The sequence below is a fragment of the Podarcis melisellensis genome, assembly GCF_964234715.1.
Source record: "Podarcis melisellensis genome assembly, chromosome: 10".
In the NCBI taxonomy this organism is placed as follows: Eukaryota; Metazoa; Chordata; class Lepidosauria; order Squamata; family Lacertidae; genus Podarcis; species Podarcis melisellensis.
In genome coordinates, this window is record NC_138542.1 from 59,708,537 (window position 1) to 59,726,088 (window position 17,552).

The 17,552-nt window shown below is 43.8% G+C and overlaps 1 protein-coding gene across 1 annotated transcript; it reads right to left on the minus strand.

Moving 5' to 3' along the window:
- Positions 1 to 2,063: 2,063 nt before the first annotated feature.
- On the minus strand, positions 2,064 to 14,587 carry LOC309378741 (aldo-keto reductase family 1 member C3-like). Its single transcript, XM_081927369.1, has 10 exons — positions 14,170 to 14,587; positions 11,760 to 11,927; positions 10,724 to 10,840; positions 9,678 to 9,755; positions 9,345 to 9,467; positions 7,229 to 7,338; positions 4,483 to 4,648; positions 3,748 to 3,830; positions 2,263 to 2,547; positions 2,064 to 2,195 (listed from the first exon to the last, which is right to left on the minus strand). The coding sequence occupies exons 1-9, from the start codon at positions 14,254 to 14,256 to the stop codon at positions 2,505 to 2,507; spliced, it is 975 nt and encodes a 324-aa protein (XP_081783495.1). The 5' UTR covers positions 14,257 to 14,587; the 3' UTR covers positions 2,064 to 2,195; positions 2,263 to 2,504.
- Positions 14,588 to 17,552: the final 2,965 nt, after the last annotated feature.

A 17,552-nucleotide genomic window follows, 5' to 3' on the forward strand; every position in this document is an offset into this window, starting at 1 on the left:
TCTTGCTACACCAGCAGTTTTCATTGTTGAGTTAGCAGCATTGCTTTCACAGTATAAAAAAGTAGCTGTCTCCTCCTCCTCCTCCTCCTCCTCCTCCTCCTTCTCCTCCTCCTCCTCCTTCTTCCCGTTCCAATAAAGGAATGCAATCTTTGATCAAGAAGCTTCACCTCTTTGTTAGATCAGTAAACGTTAGACATAGGAAAACCAAGCCGAAGAGCTAGGCAGACCTTTTCTTCAGGCTGTAGTATTGAAATGAAAAGCTCCAAAACAAAATAATAAATGAAACATGTGGAGGCATCAGTTAACCCAATGAAGCTGGTGAACACACAAAGTATGTAAGGGAGGAAAGGAGCATACATCTTTGCCAGCACATGTAAAACACATTTGATGTGCACGACATTCCCCAAAGAATCCTGGGAACTGAGATTTGTTAAAGATGCTGGGAATGGTTGCTTTGTGAGGGGTAAACTACAGTTCCCAGAATTCTTTTCGAGGGGTCATGTGCTTTAAAAGTGCTCCAAATCATAGCATCATAGAAATGTGGACTTGGAAGGGACAGTGAGGATCATCTATTTCAACCCCTTGCAATGCAGGAATCTTTCGCCCAACGTTGGGCTCAAACCCACAACACTGAGATTAGAGCCTCATGTTGCGTTCGCAAAGTAAAGGAAGGATTGAACTCTGATTAATAAGAATACACACAGAGGCTTGAACCAGCAAGACTCTGGGAAGGGTGCATATAATCGTCTCTCTGTGCCTGTCCAATCAGATTTCCGCAGCCCCCAGCCCAGGCTGTTTTATTCACAAAAGAACTTTTTACAGAGTGTTCGTAAGAACCAATTAGATTTCTTCTGAGCATTTCCACAAACCCACGTGGGGAGAAAGTTAAACCACTAAAACTAATTAAGCACAAATATTTCTGGGGTAAATGAGTTGAGAACTACAAAGGGGAGCATCTGGCAACCCCGGAGGTAATAAACAAGCAATACATATGATAAGGAGGATGGCCAGGAGGACAACAATCACTATCACCTTCATGTGAGATCTGTGTCCTGGCCCTAAGATTAACATCCTACATCAAAGAAACTTGCCAACTATCTTTATGGTCCAGGATGCCCGCCTGGCGAAGCAAGAAGCAACTGGGCTGTGAGAAATGGGCAGCAGAGGCAAAAGGGCATCAAAAGGGCCTGAATGTAGAATCTTATGGGATTTAATCAGAAATTATCGTCAATATATCAAACCCAGTCAACACAATGTATTCATCATGGACACGATGGCTTGATGTATATTCTATAATTCCTCATGGTAATCCTATCTGACCCCTACATCTCATGCTGTACCAACTGAGCTGTCCCTCAGGGTGTGTTTGTTACACTGTCATCTTCTGGTTTGGAGTAAACACCGTCAGAATGCAATGCACCATAAGAAATGTTAGGATGGATAAAGGATGTGGAATGTGGCGCCGTGTGCACAACGCTCAGCCTGAATGCAGATTAAAAGGAAGCGTGTCCACAGACTCAGCCTTTACTGGAGGGTTCAGGTTACGCAAAGCAGGGGCTGAGTGGGAGACAGCAAGTAGCAACAAATGATTTCAGCAAGGACATTTTGAATATTGTTACAGATTCCAGAGGATAGAAAGCATGCGTATAACATGGCCAGAAGTCATTTCAGGTCAAGCTGGCAGACAATTGAAACCCAGTTCTCTTTACTCCTCACAGCCAGCAGAGGACCTCAGAGCCAGTAATGGTCATTCCTGCCCATCGCTTCCTCAGAAATGGAAGCAGTGACTTTGTACTTTAGAAGTTTCCCCTCATGTCCTGCTTCCCACAGACATCTGGTTGGACACTGGGAGAACAGGTTGCTGGACTAGATGGGCCAATGGCCTGATGCAGCAGGCTCTTCTTATTTTCTGAAATTATTTCAAATCATCTTGGCAATAAATCTCAGGCTATGCAGCTGCTTCTTTTTATGAATCTTAATCCTCCCCCCTTGTGCTATTTTCAATATACGACTCACCCCCTTGTAATTGCTCTTTGACACATTAGGGAGAACTAGAGATGGAGGAGGAGTTCAATTTTGTTCACATTTTAATGAGAAACTACACAGCTCACATTTCTTGAACCAATATGCAAATCGAAATGCAGTTATCCAAAAGAAAGTGGCAATTCTCTGACTTTTGTGATACAGTTGTTCAACTACAGAACCATTACAAAAATGCATATAGTGGGGCAAAGTATGTATTAAATAGCATATACTAGTGACATGATGCAAAAATGCTTTATTTTAGCCAAAAGTGCAAAGAAAAATGTGCAAGGTAGGAGAAATTTGCAAGGATGAATTTTCATGAGATTTTCAAAATTCCCAAACTGATGTAGAGATGTGAGGAACTGAAGAGTGGAAATTGAGACGCTGGGAGGAACTGATATTGACAGATTTGCCCAGTGTTTTCCATGCAAAAGGACCCAGGTTCAGAAGGAGATAAATTAGACATGGGAGACGAGTCCTTATTCCACATCTGGTGGGTAATACTGTGGGTGACCAGCGTATCTGAAACAAAAGAAAAGAGAGTCAACAATCAAGGGTTGGAATATGCACAAGCAACAAATATTGATCTGTTGCCAGCCATTGCCTCATGAGACCATTTCACACAGTGCATTGTAAGCTCCCCGAGTTTGCCATCAAATGCCCACCCTGCTGAATATCTTTGAGGCTGATAGTAAAAATGGTCCACCATTTGCAATATCGGGATGATCATATGTCCGTCTTCTCACTAGAGAAAATAACCCCTAGAAGATGAATACAGCCCTGGTTGCTGATCAAAGTGGGAGTAATGCATGAGGCAGCCACCCCCCCCCAATTGCTCCTGGCAATGTCTTCACATCATTGTATGGCATTGGTCTCAAGGGTATTTGGAAGCCTGGTTTCAAAGCACAGAGCAACTGTCGGGGGATGTCAGGGAACTGCCATCAGCTCAGAGGCGAGAGGTGGAAGGGCAGTTGTGTTCTAGGGAACCTCCAAAAACCTTGCGAAGAAGTTCCTCCTCCAGCGAGAAGGAAACCCCCACCTCCAGTGGAGAGGAGGTGCTGCTAGAGAGAACCTCAACACCAAGCCTGAGCAAACAGGAGAGGAGGGAAGTACCCGTTTGCCAGCGCCCACTCTGCACAGTAGGTTTCGGCGCAGGGAGGGGCAGAGAAGGTTGGGGGTCACGCGACTATTATGCTGGGGGAGGTACAAAAACTGACCACTCCCAGATTCTGCTAGCAATTGAGCCAGGCATGAATTTAAATAGCTTGCTTTTTATAGTGGAAAAAGATCCTGAATTGCCATGGGGTAAATTATGGGGAGTTTAGAAGTCCACCCCAAAAATTGCATTTTGTCAGAAACTGGACTTTTTCAAGACTGTCTAGGGCCAAAAACTACTGGGATAGCTCAGTCGGGAATGGATGGAACTCTTAATCTCAGGGCCATGGGTTTGAGCCCCACGCTGGGCAAAAGATTCCTGCATTGCAGGGGGTTGGACTAGATGACCACTGTAGTCCCTCCCAATTCTACAATTCTATGACATGGACACTTGTCCATATGCTTTGGTACAAAGTACCCACAGTAATTGCTTCTATAATTTAATCTAATTCTCTATGAAGAGAAGAGATGGATCCTAGATCTCTTCTTCCTTTTACTCTCGCAGTATGAATTCTTGTGTGAAGCACTTTTATGTATTCATATGCATACTATTTAAATATGACTTACACTTCCTCTTTTAAATAGCTCAGGTTTTTGTGAAGGCCATCAATGGATTTCATATCCTCCTCAGACAGCTGGAAAGTAAATGCCTGTCAGGAGGAGAAAAAAAATAATGCTGAGGTGGTATTTAATCTCGTCTTCTTTTTGCACCTCAGAGCTGAGCACCTTTTTCCAGCCACAGAGAAACCAAAGCAAACTTTGCTACCACCTTCCAAAGTTGAATTCCTTCATTTAACAGCTTCAGTCCAGATGTCCTCCCATTGAGGGAATTTTATATGCATAGTAATGTAGGTTTGCAATAGAACAGGAATGGGGAAACTGTGGCCCCCCAGATGTGGATGGACTCCAACTCCTCATCAGTCTCCGCCATCATGTCCAATGGTCAGGGATGAGGGAGGTCATACTCCAGTGAATGTAGTTCAGTACTTTTTCTTGCAGTTCATAGCTAAACTACTGAGACAGTGACAGCCACCAACCTGGATGGCTTTAAACATTAAAAAAATTCATGGTGGATAAGAATACCAATGGAAGCTAGTCATGATGGTTGCACTCTGACTTTACGGTCTGAGGCAGTGATTCTTCTGAATACCCACTGCTGGAAACTCCTCCAACTTCTTGAGTCCCCAAACCAAGATGTGCATCTTCCCTCCCGCATGTGTCATGTGACCCGTGAGATCACAGTGTCCAAATGATGTGCTTTTTCAGTATTGTTTTTAAGTGGATTAATATATGCTGCTTTACCTGGATATCTTCCTCAATTTGCTCTCTGGTGTCGGCCTTCACTAGGACCACCAGGCCGCGCTGCAGTTGGTAGCGAATAGCCACGAGAGCTGGGCTTTTGTTGTACTTCTTGGCGATCGCGACCAACAAAGAGTCTTCAAGCAGGGGAGGAGCGTCTGGATTTAACCTGTTGGAGAGCAATAAGGAGAGAAAGTGGGTTTCTGGTGTCAAGATGCACAAATATACATGCACAAATATAGGATGAGGGGCACTTGGCTTGACAGCAGTAGATATGAAAAGGATCTAGGGGTATTTGTAGACCACAAGCTTAACATGAGTCACAGTGTGATGCAGCAGGAAGAGAAGCTAACGCTATTCTAGGCTGCTTCAGCAGAAGTATAGTGTTCCGATCAAGGGAATTGGGACGCAGGTGGCGCTGTGGGTTAAACCACAGAGCCTAGGACTTGCCGATCAGAAGGTTGGCGGTTCGAATCCCCCCGACGGGGTGAGCTCCTGTTGCTCTGTCCCTGCTCCTGCCAACTTAGCAGTTCGAAAGCACATCAAAGTGCAAGTAGATAAATAGGTACCACTCCGGTGGGAAGGTATACGGCATTTCCTTGTGCTGCTCTGGTTCGCCAGAAGTGGCTTAGTCATGCTGGTCACATGACCCGGAAGCTGTATGCTGGCTCCCTCGGCCAATAAAGCGAGATGAGTGCTGCAACCCCAGAGTCGGTCACGACTGGACTTTACCTTTACCTTTTTTATTATGCATTGGTCAGACTTCACCTGGAATACTGTGTCAAGTTCTGCACCCCACAGTTTAAGAAGGATATTGACAAGTTTTTAGTTCAGTGCTCTTCTCCCAATAGATCACAAACTCATACTTTGCATGTGGATCATTCTGTAGCCAAAATGGTAGCATTCATGCACAAAAGAGGTCTTTTTCTTTGCTGAAGTACAATCAGTATTTGTCTGTGTGTGTGTGGGGGGGGGGGTGCAACGGCGCAACGGCACTTTTTCACCTGGTGCCGTTGGGCCCACCCTCACTTATATATAGTGCACCCACCTCACAGATCACCAATTCCATGAATTCCTACAAACTACCCCAGATTATATTATGGGGGTTTTCCCTTGTGTGAGGGAAAACTTAAGAATTTGGAGTCTCAGGCAGGATTTTGTAAAACAAAGGAAGTTTATGACACAAGTGGGTGAAACATAGGATACTTCAGATTATAATTCTCTTTCACTTCAGTTCTTTCTCAGTTGTTGCATGGCTGTTGCCCCTTAATACCGTATTTTTTGCTCTATAAGACGCACCAGACCACAAGACGCACCTAGTTTTTGGAGGAGGAAAACAAGAAAAAAAATATTCTGAATCTCGGAAACCAGAACAGCAAGAGGGATCGCTGTGCAGTGAAAGCAGCAATCCCTCTTGCTGTTCTGGCTTCTGGGATAGCTGCGCAACCTGCATTCGCTCCATAAGACGCACACACATTTCCCCTTAATTTTTAGGAGGGAAAAAGTGAGTCTTATAGAGCAAAAAATACGGTACTTTGGTTCTTTAAAAAGGTGGTACTTCCTGTCAGTTACACACCCCTTTGACAACCCTACTCCTGAGGTACTCCAAGTAACAGACCCAAGGGATCTCCATAGCCCTCTTAACTGGTTTGGGAGTCTTTTCTTTTTGTAGAAGAATCTCAACCCTCCTGACTGGAATGAGACCTAAGTGGGCTGTCTTTTCCCAGCTTCCACTTCTCCTGGCTCAGCTTCAGCCTCCCAGTTAATTCCTGGCCTAATACTCTTACAGGACACCACACACTGTCCTTCACACTTAAGCTCAGAGGCTCCTTTCTTTAGCTTGTGATATATTCCTCAGAGTGGATGTTTCCACCCAGAAGCAACTCTCTCTCTCTCCCTCCCTCCCTATTCTCCCAATCTACCAAACTGTCTCTCCAAATCCTCTCCTTTTCAACTCCCCCTCCTGGAACCCCAGCCAAAAAGAAAAAGAAAACACTTGGGGACCCAACCTGTCCAGCAAAACAAACTTTTCCGTCACAGGCGTACCTAAGGAGGGAAAGAAAGGCCCAAAGAATCTTGTGTGACTGTTAGAGAGTTGATATGGAAAAGAGGGAGGGAGTTCAAATGAAATGGAGGATCCTGGAGGAATGCACAGCTCATTGTCTTGAAGGAGAACTCAATATTTGTTGCTGTTCCCGCTTGTAAAAAATAAGCATTTAAGTGGCTTCCAAGATAGATAAAAACAATACAATTTATAATTCTGAGAGACACAAAACAAGCTATTTAAAAAGAGAAATGCTATAATTATTTAAATGCAATGCCGGGTGCAGGGCCCTTTCATCCCTGCCATTCTACTGCTTAAAGCACCATTAAAGATAATATAAATATGATTTAAAAACAGCACAAAATTTCAGAAGTAGAAATTATTAAATAGCCCTCTGCCTGCAACATTTAAAAACATATGTTTGGGAGAAGTCAATCAGCTATATATAAAAAACACTTCAGCAATGGGAAGGTTTCTGAGAATGTCTAAAATGGGAGGGGAAGAGCTTTGTAAATCTCTCTCTAGAATGAGTTCCCCTATTGTAGGGCCACTACAGGAAAGGCCCTGGTGCTGGTATCCACCATGAGGATCTTTATTAATTGTGGGGCCAAGAATAAAACCTTCAGAGCTGATATGCATGCTGGGGAATAGTGGGCCTTGGTGGTGCCTGAGGTGGTCCCCAAATGTTTTGGCTTCATCTCTTACCATCTTGGGTCCCTTTGGGATCCCAGGACACTATATCCTTCTAGGATGATATTGTTTGACTTGCAGAAGGCCAGCATCTTGCTTTGGTTCCGATAAGGATGGCATTCAACCTGCAGATTCAAAATCCCCCAAAACAACCCAAAAGTGAGAATTCAGATGAAACAAAAACTACTGTGAAATAAAGGAAAGACAGAAAAGTAGAACAATGCTATTATTTCTTGAAATATCAGCTGTTACCTTTCTTAAAGTGTGTTGTGTTTTCTGATGCATCAGAATCTTTAGAGGACCATTCTTGCATTTGTGGTTTCCATTGCCACGCTCCTCATCCGTGAAATATGTGTTTGCTGAACATGGGGGACAGGGCTTATTCTCCCACAATCTCCTGTCACTCCAGCCCTGTTGAGTCATTATACCCAAGGAAGAAATATCCTAGGCACACTGTCCTGCCTGCAGTGTTTCTATTTCTTCCCACTCAGTCTCTGAATTTTCTATGTTGAGCAGAAAGGTCTGATGGGGGATTTGCCTGGCTTTCCATCAAGCTGAGCAGATGATCTGGGACTCTGCTTTATCAGGGTCTCAATAAACTGAAATTTCCAATCAAATTGAGCAGTGGAGACATCAGAAAATAAAATTAGGGGAAGAAGGGCGCAAGACTTTTCAAAGAGGGCAGATGTTGTTATTAAAGATTTCTTAGTTTACAAAAATACGTGCATTGTCTCCTTTTTCAAGTTTAATTTTCTACAGATCAGTTTCATTTGTTGTGAGACATTAGTGTTACATACAGTGTGAGGTTAGGAAGAAAAGACAGGGAAAGAGGGGAGTGGGGAGTGGGATGGGGTTGGGTGGCAATGCTTCTATTTAAGGGAGCAGTTTTATCTCATATGTAAGGAAGTATTGGTATAGTTTTCAGTAATCCTCTCTGTGTAAATGGATTTTGTATGCGAAAAGTGTATTTTCTTCAAGTCACCACTGTGGCTCAGCAAGGGTGGAAAGTATGGGGGGCATAAGAACTAACTGTCTGGGGTTCCCCCTATACTGCCATATATGAATTGGATAGTGCACCAAGGTGGGGCGGAGGGTACAAAGAAGCCATGGTTTAAGTGGGACTATCTGGACCACTGTCTCTGTGGTATGGGGAGATCACGGCTGCACACATCTGATTGTCAGTCCATCACTCCTGCTTAGCTACCAGATTGCATGCCTTGGACTAGTGTGCTCTGGTCTCACTGGTTACATAATATACATCAGTGCCCAAGTGAATCAGGGCTGCTTTGGTGCAACAGCTTTGACCAGATGCCTAACTCAAAGGCCCTTCTCTCCCCACTTGAGAACTTCCAGAGTCCCCACAAGAGGCTTTGTGGGCCCTGACTGTTAGGATTCTTGCCCTGTGCTTGCAGTCATGGGATTGGTTTTATCACATGACGGTGTATGTTTCCAATCCACAGTGTGGGAAGTGACAGAGATGGGATGTTTCGTATTACATGTACTGTGTTCCGGGATGTAGGACTATTGTCCTTTATTCTCTCTCTTTTCTGTTTGATGCTGATGAGGGAGGAGTTGAGTGGGAATGTTCCGAGTGTATTATATGTTGATAAAGTAGTTTAGCCAAAATGCTGCGCTGCTGAGTCTGTCACGCAAATTGCTAAAACTCTGCTGTTCCTAAGCGTGCTGATGCCTCTAGGTATCAGTCGCTGTGATGTTCGGGCTGGAGAAAGCTCTTGAAGCTGCCGAACGACTGACCAGGAGGGAGAGAACATGCCATTCGGGCATGTGTCTCTATCGGAGTCCTACTTGCATGTAGGATGATCCTGACACTGACTGCTTGCAGGCCTCCTTCTACCTGAGATGCTTGTTTCAAACATTATGGACTTCTCCACACTTCCTTTGTCTGAGGATTCAGAAGTCTTGATTAAATGAGAACCCATTACTGGTTCCAGGAATTTAGGGGAGTCTACCCCACAACTGTGACTTGGTCTGCAACCTTATAACCTTAAGCAAGTTTTTTCAGAGAATTGCTCTGTTCATCCAAACAAAGGTCCTCTCACAAAAGAGCTTAAATAAAGAAACTTTCAACCATGCTTGGAACAAACCCCTTAAAAAAGCAATCACACTTGACCTGGTTTATCACTGGCTTGTATTTCAACCCTGGCTTGTTCAGGATCATTTCCAGCTGCTTACGGGTGAAGTTGGACACTCCGATGGACCTCACCAAGCCGGCATCTTTGCACGCCTCCATTGCCTGGCAAAGAAAGCACAACATGTTTGCTGAGTGGTGTTTGTTGAATAGCTGAGGCCACACTTTTTTCCAGATTGAGATTGGAGTCTTATAGTTCACCAGCTCTCATAGGAGCCATTGTGTGAGTCATTGTTCTGGACATGCCTCCTCTGGTGGAAGGCTACTGTGCTCTGTATCTGAATGACTCAAGGGATGGATTTCCTAATTTCCTACCTCCCATGTCTGACGAAGATCTACGTTGTCAATAATCATTTTTTTGTCTTCTCCCATGGGAAATAAATCTGGTCCAGGCTAGAAAAGGAGGGGGAGGGAATTAGTGCATTTCAGGCCTAGAAGTTCACAAGCACCACATTTCACATTCTTGTTTATTCAAGTGGGATAAAAATCCAGGAAAAAATACTTATGGTGAAATATTAGGTAAAGGTAAAGGACCCCTAGACAGTTAAGTCCAGTCAAAGGGGTTATGGCGCTCATCTTGCTTCCAGATCAAGATAGCCGGCATTTATCCTCAGACAGCCTCCTGGGTCACATGGCCACCATGACTAAACCTCTTCTGGTACAACGGAATACCATGACGGAAACCAGAGCGCACGGAAACACCATTTACTTTCCCGCCTCAATGGTACTCATTTATCTACTTGCACTGGTGTGATTTCTAATTGCTAGGTTGGCAGAAGCTGGGACAGAGCAATGGGAACTCACCCCATTGCAGTGATTTGAACCACCAACCTTCTGATCGGCAAGCCCAAGAACTACATCTCTACCAGCATCCCCCCGTTGCAATATTAACTCAGTATTGTCTCTTTTAACCCAGTGGTGGGAATCAGTGGATCTCCAGGCTTTGCTGGCCTCCAAGTCCCATCAGCTGCAGCCAGCAAGGACAGTGATCAGGGATGATAGGAGTTGCAATTGAGCAACATCTGTCTTCTTTCTTTGCACAGGTCTGTCTCCCCATCTCTCCAACCCCTTTTTACTTTCCTCGCTCCATCGCCAAGTCCTGCTCTGCACATGATTTCTTTCTTATGATGCCCATGTAGTTAATGTCATCAGTATATGCAGATGTTCTCTTTAACTGGCATGGTTTCTCCCCCCAAATCTGGGAGTGATCATTCCTTGATTGAGATATAGTATAGCAGAGAACTGTCAGCATCTCTAGGAAATGACAATTCCTTCAGGGAATAAAATATTTTTAGTAGGTTCTCTCCCCTCCTTCAAATATTGTACTCAATACTTGCATTAGGAGATCAATAATCATTTACCTTCATAGAATACGGAGAGTGCATTAAGAACAGATCCATGTAGTCAAACTGGAGTTTCTTCAGCGATTCTTCTAAGCATTTCCGAACCAGCTCTGGGTGGTGGAAGGTATTCCAAAGCTGTCAAAAATATAAAGAGATTTATATTTTCACACAGCCATAGAGTTTTTGTGTCTCGGGACAGTTTCGCTGTGTCAGATGACTATTCTTGTGTACACATCACAATATTTTATATTTACCATTTATTTATGAAATTTATATATTGCTCTTCATCAAAAGATCTTGGAGCAGTTCACAAGATAAAAGCACATGATAAAAGCACAAGGAAATAGTCAAAACAGAAGCAACAACATACAAATCCCTCCTTCCAATAACCAGCGGCGTAGGAAGCTGCTCGGAGAGATGTGTGGCTCGGGTACGCTGTAGGCCCCGCTGCACCCCCCTTCCTCCTCCCCTGGCAAAAACATATTCAAAAAGGCTATAGAATATTAAGAAGCCCAAGGCCTGGTCGAAGAAGAACATATTCACATGGCGCCTAGAGGTGTATAATGAGCCTTCCTGCAGAGAGTACTCCCCAAATGGGGAGCCATGCAGAAAAGGCCCCGTTCTCGTTTTGCCGCCCTCCGAGCCTCACATGGAGGAGGAACATGAAGAAGTGCCTCAGAGGATAAACACAAAATCTGGGTATGTTTATATAGGGAGAGGCATTTTGCTCTGATTTTGTTAAATAATGACTGTGAAATATGTAACTGCATCATGATGCAGGCACCATATTTTACAGTGGTACCTTGGGTTACAGACACCTTGGGTTACAGACTCTGCTAACCCAGAAGTAGTACCTCGGGTTAAGAACTTTACCTCAGGATGAGAACAAAAATCGTGCACCAGTGGCGCGTTGGCAGTGGAAGGCCCCATTCGCTAAATTGGTACCTCAGGTTAAGAATGGTTTCAGGTTAAGAATGAACCTCCAGAACGAATTAAGTACGCAACCAGAGGTACCACTGTACTCTTTTTTTTTTAAAATGCCAAACTCACTCACTTTTCCAGTGTAGAAAATGTCTTCCCTTTTTATTGTTCCGTCTGCAATCTTCGCACGAACGGCCCGCCCAACGTGCTCCTCTGTCTGGTATACATATGCACTATCAATAAGACGGAAGCCGTATTCTATTGCTATCTTTGTAGCCTCCTCACACTTACTTTTTGGAACCTGCCGGTTGAAAAAGGGAAAGGTTAGTCAAGGTCTCTGCTTCAGTGTGGAAATTAATATCAAAGGGTACCTGTAAGTAACACGGAGTGTCGGTGGACATTTTCAAACTAGACCTGAGTCTCAGGGACTCAGCTAGGCTGGCCCTAAACACATCAAAGGAAAAGAAAGAAAAAGCGTAAAGAAAAAGCAATTTATGTATACAGTATGTGTTGCATGTGCGATATAACATTGTGCCACCAGATGGCGAAATGGAGACTTGTTTTTCTCTACCTGTTTTCCCTGTTTAAATTTACAGCACTTTAAACTGAAACGCTTCTTTGATGTGTCTAGATCCATCCCTCTCGTGGGATCTCTTTCATGAGGCAAGGTGGCACTGACCAGCAATGACAACAGGGCTCCAATCAAAGTTGCAAGGTGGTGAGTTTCCATTTTAATTTCCCACAATCCCTCTGCCAGCACACACCAAGGCACTATGGGAAATTAAAACGGGTGCTCCCAGATAGCTGCCAGGTGGGAAACAGGATGAAATCTTATCTTGCATTCATTGTATATGTTAGAATGGGGTTTTGGCTCTATGCCTGAATTCCTTCTAACTCTGGATACAAGAAGGAGCCAATTGCTGGAATAAGTATGCAAGTCTCTTGGCAATGGCCAAGTATGGAAGGTTAAGGTAATAAATGAAGCAGCTCAGCGCCAGAGGGGGAATGAGTGGGTAGTTAGAAACTAGGGTGTGTGTGAGAGAGAGATCCAGGAGTTGGAAGCAGAAAGCAGGCTGGGCAGCTGAGAGATGGAGCCAAGCTGGATTTTTGCTGGAATCCAATGCTATTGCCGTGGGAGAAGCAAGGATGAACCCCTCCATCCTCCTTGTTGGCATCTGTCTGTCTCAAGACACAATGGAGTGTGCCTCTGGGGGAAAGTAAAAAATGCTGTGTTAGCAGCTCCAAAGTGACTTCCCTGGGGTGCAAGCCTGTGCAGTCAGTATGGAGGTCCTGGGCTGCCCAGATGAAAAAGCCTCTTTCTCATCCTCGCTGATGTGATCCAAAGGAACGCAGAGTAATACATTTGGCACCAGCTTGGCTGCAGGTGTTGCCAGAAGGAGGCATGCAATGCACCACCCAACCGTCTTAGGAACTCCAGCCCAGATTTGTGTAGCGTTTACTCCTTTTCTTCTCCTGAAGATATCCCACAAGGCAGCAGAGGTTCAAGAACAGAGTTTTCATTCTTCTAGATAGGCTACCTCCCTAGCTCCCTAGCTGGATGAGCCCCATCTGCCCTTCATTTCCCTCTCCGGCCCATACAGAAACCGCCTTCTTGACCTTTGGATCCACTAGTAATCTCATCTGTTCAGTCTGCCAGAGCCTCTCTTCACATGCAGGATTGAAAATGAGCAATCAGTGAATTCATCAGTTAGTTATTTTGGTTCAAACTGTGGAACACTGTTGAGACATACATTTGTAGAATGCTTTTTAAAAATTGGTTAAAATGTTTGTGAAATTGGTGAGATATCTAAGAAAGGATTGAGAAAGTCTCTTCGACAGCATGTATCTCTTTGTATAAAATAAGATTCTACCCCTCGCTTTATATGTGAATGGAGCAGATATATGAATTAGAAAAATGGAAAAGGAAAATTGATTTGAGAAACTGAGTGGTTGCTTTTATTTGGAAAATTCATGATATTCCTAGAAATTAATTTAATTACAAAACAAGAACGTTCATTGATCCCTTCATTTACGTTGCTGGTGATATGGACCAAATGAACATGGTTTGGATAAAGAATTGATTCTATATTTATTGTTAGTGTCCAGGATAGTTAGCTAATGGCTGGTAATTTTGGATAATATTGTTACTCCCAACAAAAGTAATAGTGGGCACTTATGGTTCTATAGAAATATTTTTTAAAATATCACTAGAAAATTTGCACTGGGTACTTTGAACCCTGCAGCAATTCACACTGGAAACTGTTTCTCAGCTACAAACCATCCAATTCTTGCACACAACATTATTTGCTCCTGAATCTGCTGCCTCAGGACCCTTGTTGAATGAGAAGCAGCACTTTATGTACTGCAAGGCGTCTGTTGCATTCTTGGCTGCTGTGACCCAAGAAGTTCTCACGCACCATTGGCTTCTCAGATCAGGTGAGATCCTGCGGTGCTTTGCAATGTATGAAGCACTCTGCAGCTGGCAGGCATTTTGCTCTTCAAAAACAAGTTACAACAATCTGAGAGTTAAATGTTTTACTTACAGTGTCCGGAGTATATGTTCCAAACCCCAATATGGGGATCTTGTTCCCATCATTCAGTGTAATGCCACGGTCTTTGCTAAGTGCCATTTTCTGCTTCTGTGCTTGTTCAGTTCTTGGCTGCAGGCTGAAATTGATCAACACTCTTGTGGCGAAAGGAAAACTCGAGTGAGAAAAATGAAGGTTGTGTTTCCAATAAAATGTCTTTTGGTGGCACAAAAGGAGGGGAGTGCTTAAATACTCTGAAGAAATGAGAGAGAAAGGCAGGGAAACCTATGGCCAACTTTTTATCAGTAATTTTCAGCAGAATGTCCTTTGATGCCCCACAATTTTCATTGTTGACTTAGCAGCATTGCTTTCACAAGATAAATAACCTATGGCCAACTTTTTATCAGTAACTTTCAGCAGAATGCCCTTTGCTACACCAGCAGTTTCATTGTGGCCAAACACCATTGCTTTCACAGGATAAAAAACAGCTTTCTTCTTCTTCTTCTTCTTCTTCTTCTTCTTCTTCTTCTTCTTCTTCTTCTTCTTCTTCTTCTTCTTCTTCTTCTTCCCGTTCCAATAAAGGAATGCAGAGGCCTATTGCAATCTTCGATCAAGAAACTTCACCTCTTTGTTAGATTAGTAAATGTTAAGACATAGGAAAAACAAGCCTAAAAGCGATGCAAATCTTTCTTCAGGCTGCTATTTTGAAATCAAAAGCTCCGAAACAAAATAATAAATGAAATATGTGGAGGCATCTGTTAACCTAACGAAGCTGGGTGTTCTGAGTGCCAATGAACACACAAAGGATGTAAGGAAGGAAAGGAGCATGCAACTTTGCCAGCACATGTAAAACACATTTGATGTGCACGACATTCCCCAAAGAATCCTGGGAACTGACATTTGTTAAAGATGCCGGGAATGGTAGCTTTGTGAGGGGTAGAATCATAGAATCATAGAGTTGGAAGAGACCACAAGGGCCATCGAGTCCAACCCCCTGCCAAGCAGGAAACACCATCAGAGCACTCCTGACATATGGTTGTCAAGCCTCTGCTTAAAGACCTCCAAAGAAGGAGACTCCACCACACTCCTTGGCAGCAAATTCCACTGTCGAACAGCTCTTACTGTCAAGAAGTTCTTCCTAATGTTTAGGTGGAATCTTCTTTCTTGTAGTTTGGATCCATTGCTCCGTGTCCACTTCTCTGGAGCAGCAGAAAACAGCCTTTCTCCCTCCTCTATGTGACATCCTTTTATATATTTAAACATGGCTATCATATCACCCCTTAACCTCCTCTTCTCCAGGCTAAACATGCCCAGCTCCCTTAGCCGTTCCTCATAAGGCATCGTTTCCAGGCCTTTGACCATTTTGGTTGCCCTCCTCTGGACACATTCCAGTTTGTCAGTGTCCTTCTTGAACTGTGGTGCCCAGAACTGGACACAGTACTCCAGGTGAGGTCTGACCAGAGCAGAATACAGTGGCACTATTACTTCCCTTGATCTAGATGCTATACTCCTATTGATGCAGCTCAGAATTGCTTTGGCTTTTTTAGCTGCTGCGTCACACTGTTGGCTCATGTCAAGTTTGTGGTCAACCAAGACTCGGTTCCCCGGATGAAGAGGAACCATTGATGAGCACTCTTTGGGTTCGGTCAGTCAGCCAGTTGCAAATCCACTGAGTGGTAGCATAGTCAAGACCACATTTTACCAGCTTCTTTACAAGAATATCACGGGGCACCTTGTCAAATGCCTTGCTGAAATCAAGGTAGGCTACATCCACTGTGTTCCCTTCATCTACCAGGCTCGTAATTCTGTCAAAAAACGAGATCAGGTTAGTCTGACATGACTTATTTTTCAGAAATCCATGCTGACTATTGGTGATCACAGCATTTCTTTCTAGGTGCTCACAGACTGTTTGCTTAATGATCTGCTCCAGAATCTTCCCTGGTATTGATGTCAGACTGACTGGGCGGTAATTATTTGGGTCCTCTCTTTCCCCCTTTTTGTAAATAGGGACAACATTTGCCCTCCTCCACTCTGCCGGGACTTCGCCTGTTCTCCAGGAATTCTCAAAGATGACTGCCAGTGGTTCTGAGATCACATCTGCCAGTTCTTTTAATACTCTTGGATGCAGTTCATCTGGCCCTGGAGACTTGAATACATCTAAACTAGCCAAGTATTCTTGTACTATCTCCTTAGTTATTCTGGGCTGTGTTTCCTCTGCTGAATCATTTGCTCCAAATTCTTCAGGTCGGGCATTGTTTTCTTTATCGGAGAAGACTGAGGCAAAGAAGGCATTGAGGAGTTCAGCCCTTTCTGTGTCCCCTGTTTGCATTTCACCATCTTCTCCTCTGAGTGACTCCACTGTTTCTTTGTTCTTCCTTTTGCTACGAACATACCCATAAAAGCCTTTTTTGTTGCTTTTAACCTCTCTAGCAAGCCTGAGTTCATTCTGTGCTTTAGCTTTTCTGACTTTGTGTCTACACGGGCTGGCTATTTGTTTGAATTTCTCTTTGGTGGTTTCCCCCCTTTTCCATTTTTTGTACACATCCTTTTTAAATCTTAACTCAGTTAAAGTTCTTTAGATAGCCACCCTGGCTTCTTTAGGCACCTTCCATGTTTCCATCTCATTGGTATTGCCTGAAGTTGTGCTTTTACTATCTCCCTCTTAACAAACTCCCAGCCATCATGAACTCCCTTTCCTTTTAGTATTACTGTCCATGGGATCTCACCCAGCACTTCCCTAAGTTTTATGAAGTCGGCTTTCTTAAAGTCAAGAAATTGAGTCCTAGTATGCTTGGCTGCTCCTTTCCGCTGTATAGTAAACTTCAGAAGAGCATGATCACTCACGCCTAATGATCCTTCCACTTCTACCCCACTAACCAGGTCATCAACATTGGTTAGGACCAGATCTAAAATGGCTGTTCCTCTTGTTACTTCTCCCACTAAACTACAGTTCCCAGAATTCTTTTCGAGGGGTAATATGCTTTAAAAGTGCTCCAGATCATAGGATCATAGAAATGTGGACTTGGAAGGGACAGTGAGGATCATCTATTTCAACCCCTTGCAATGCAGGAATCGTTGAGATTAGAGCCTCATGCTGTACCAACTGAGCTGTCCCTCAGGTGTGTTTGTTTACACCGTCAGCTTCTGGTTTGGAGTAAACAGCATCAGAATGCAATGCACCATAATAAATGTTAGGATGGATAAAGGATGTGGAACATGGCACTGTGTGCACAATGCTCACCCTGAATGCAGATTAAAAGGAAGCGTGTCCACAGCCTCAGCCTTTACTGGAGGGACTGAGTGGGAGACAGCAAGTAGCAACAAATGATTTCAGCAAGGACATTTTGAATATTGTTACAGATTCCAGAGGATAGAATGCATGCGTATAACATGGTCAG

What these genes read in the sequence shown, in the direction of transcription:
- LOC309378741 (XM_081927369.1), bottom strand. Translation starts at nt 14,256, where the DNA reads ATGGCACTTAGCAAAGACCGTGGCATTACACTGAATGATGGGAACAAG. An exon ending in AAATTGAGGAAGATATCCAG is followed by an intron (nt 3,831 to 4,482) that starts GTAAAGCAGCAT and finishes TCCTCCTGACAG; the next exon opens with GCATTTACTTTCCAGCTGTC. An exon ending in AGCTATTTAAAAGAGGAAGT is followed by an intron (nt 2,548 to 3,747) that starts GTAAGTCATATT and finishes CTTTTGTTTCAG; the next exon opens with ATACGCTGGTCACCCACAGT.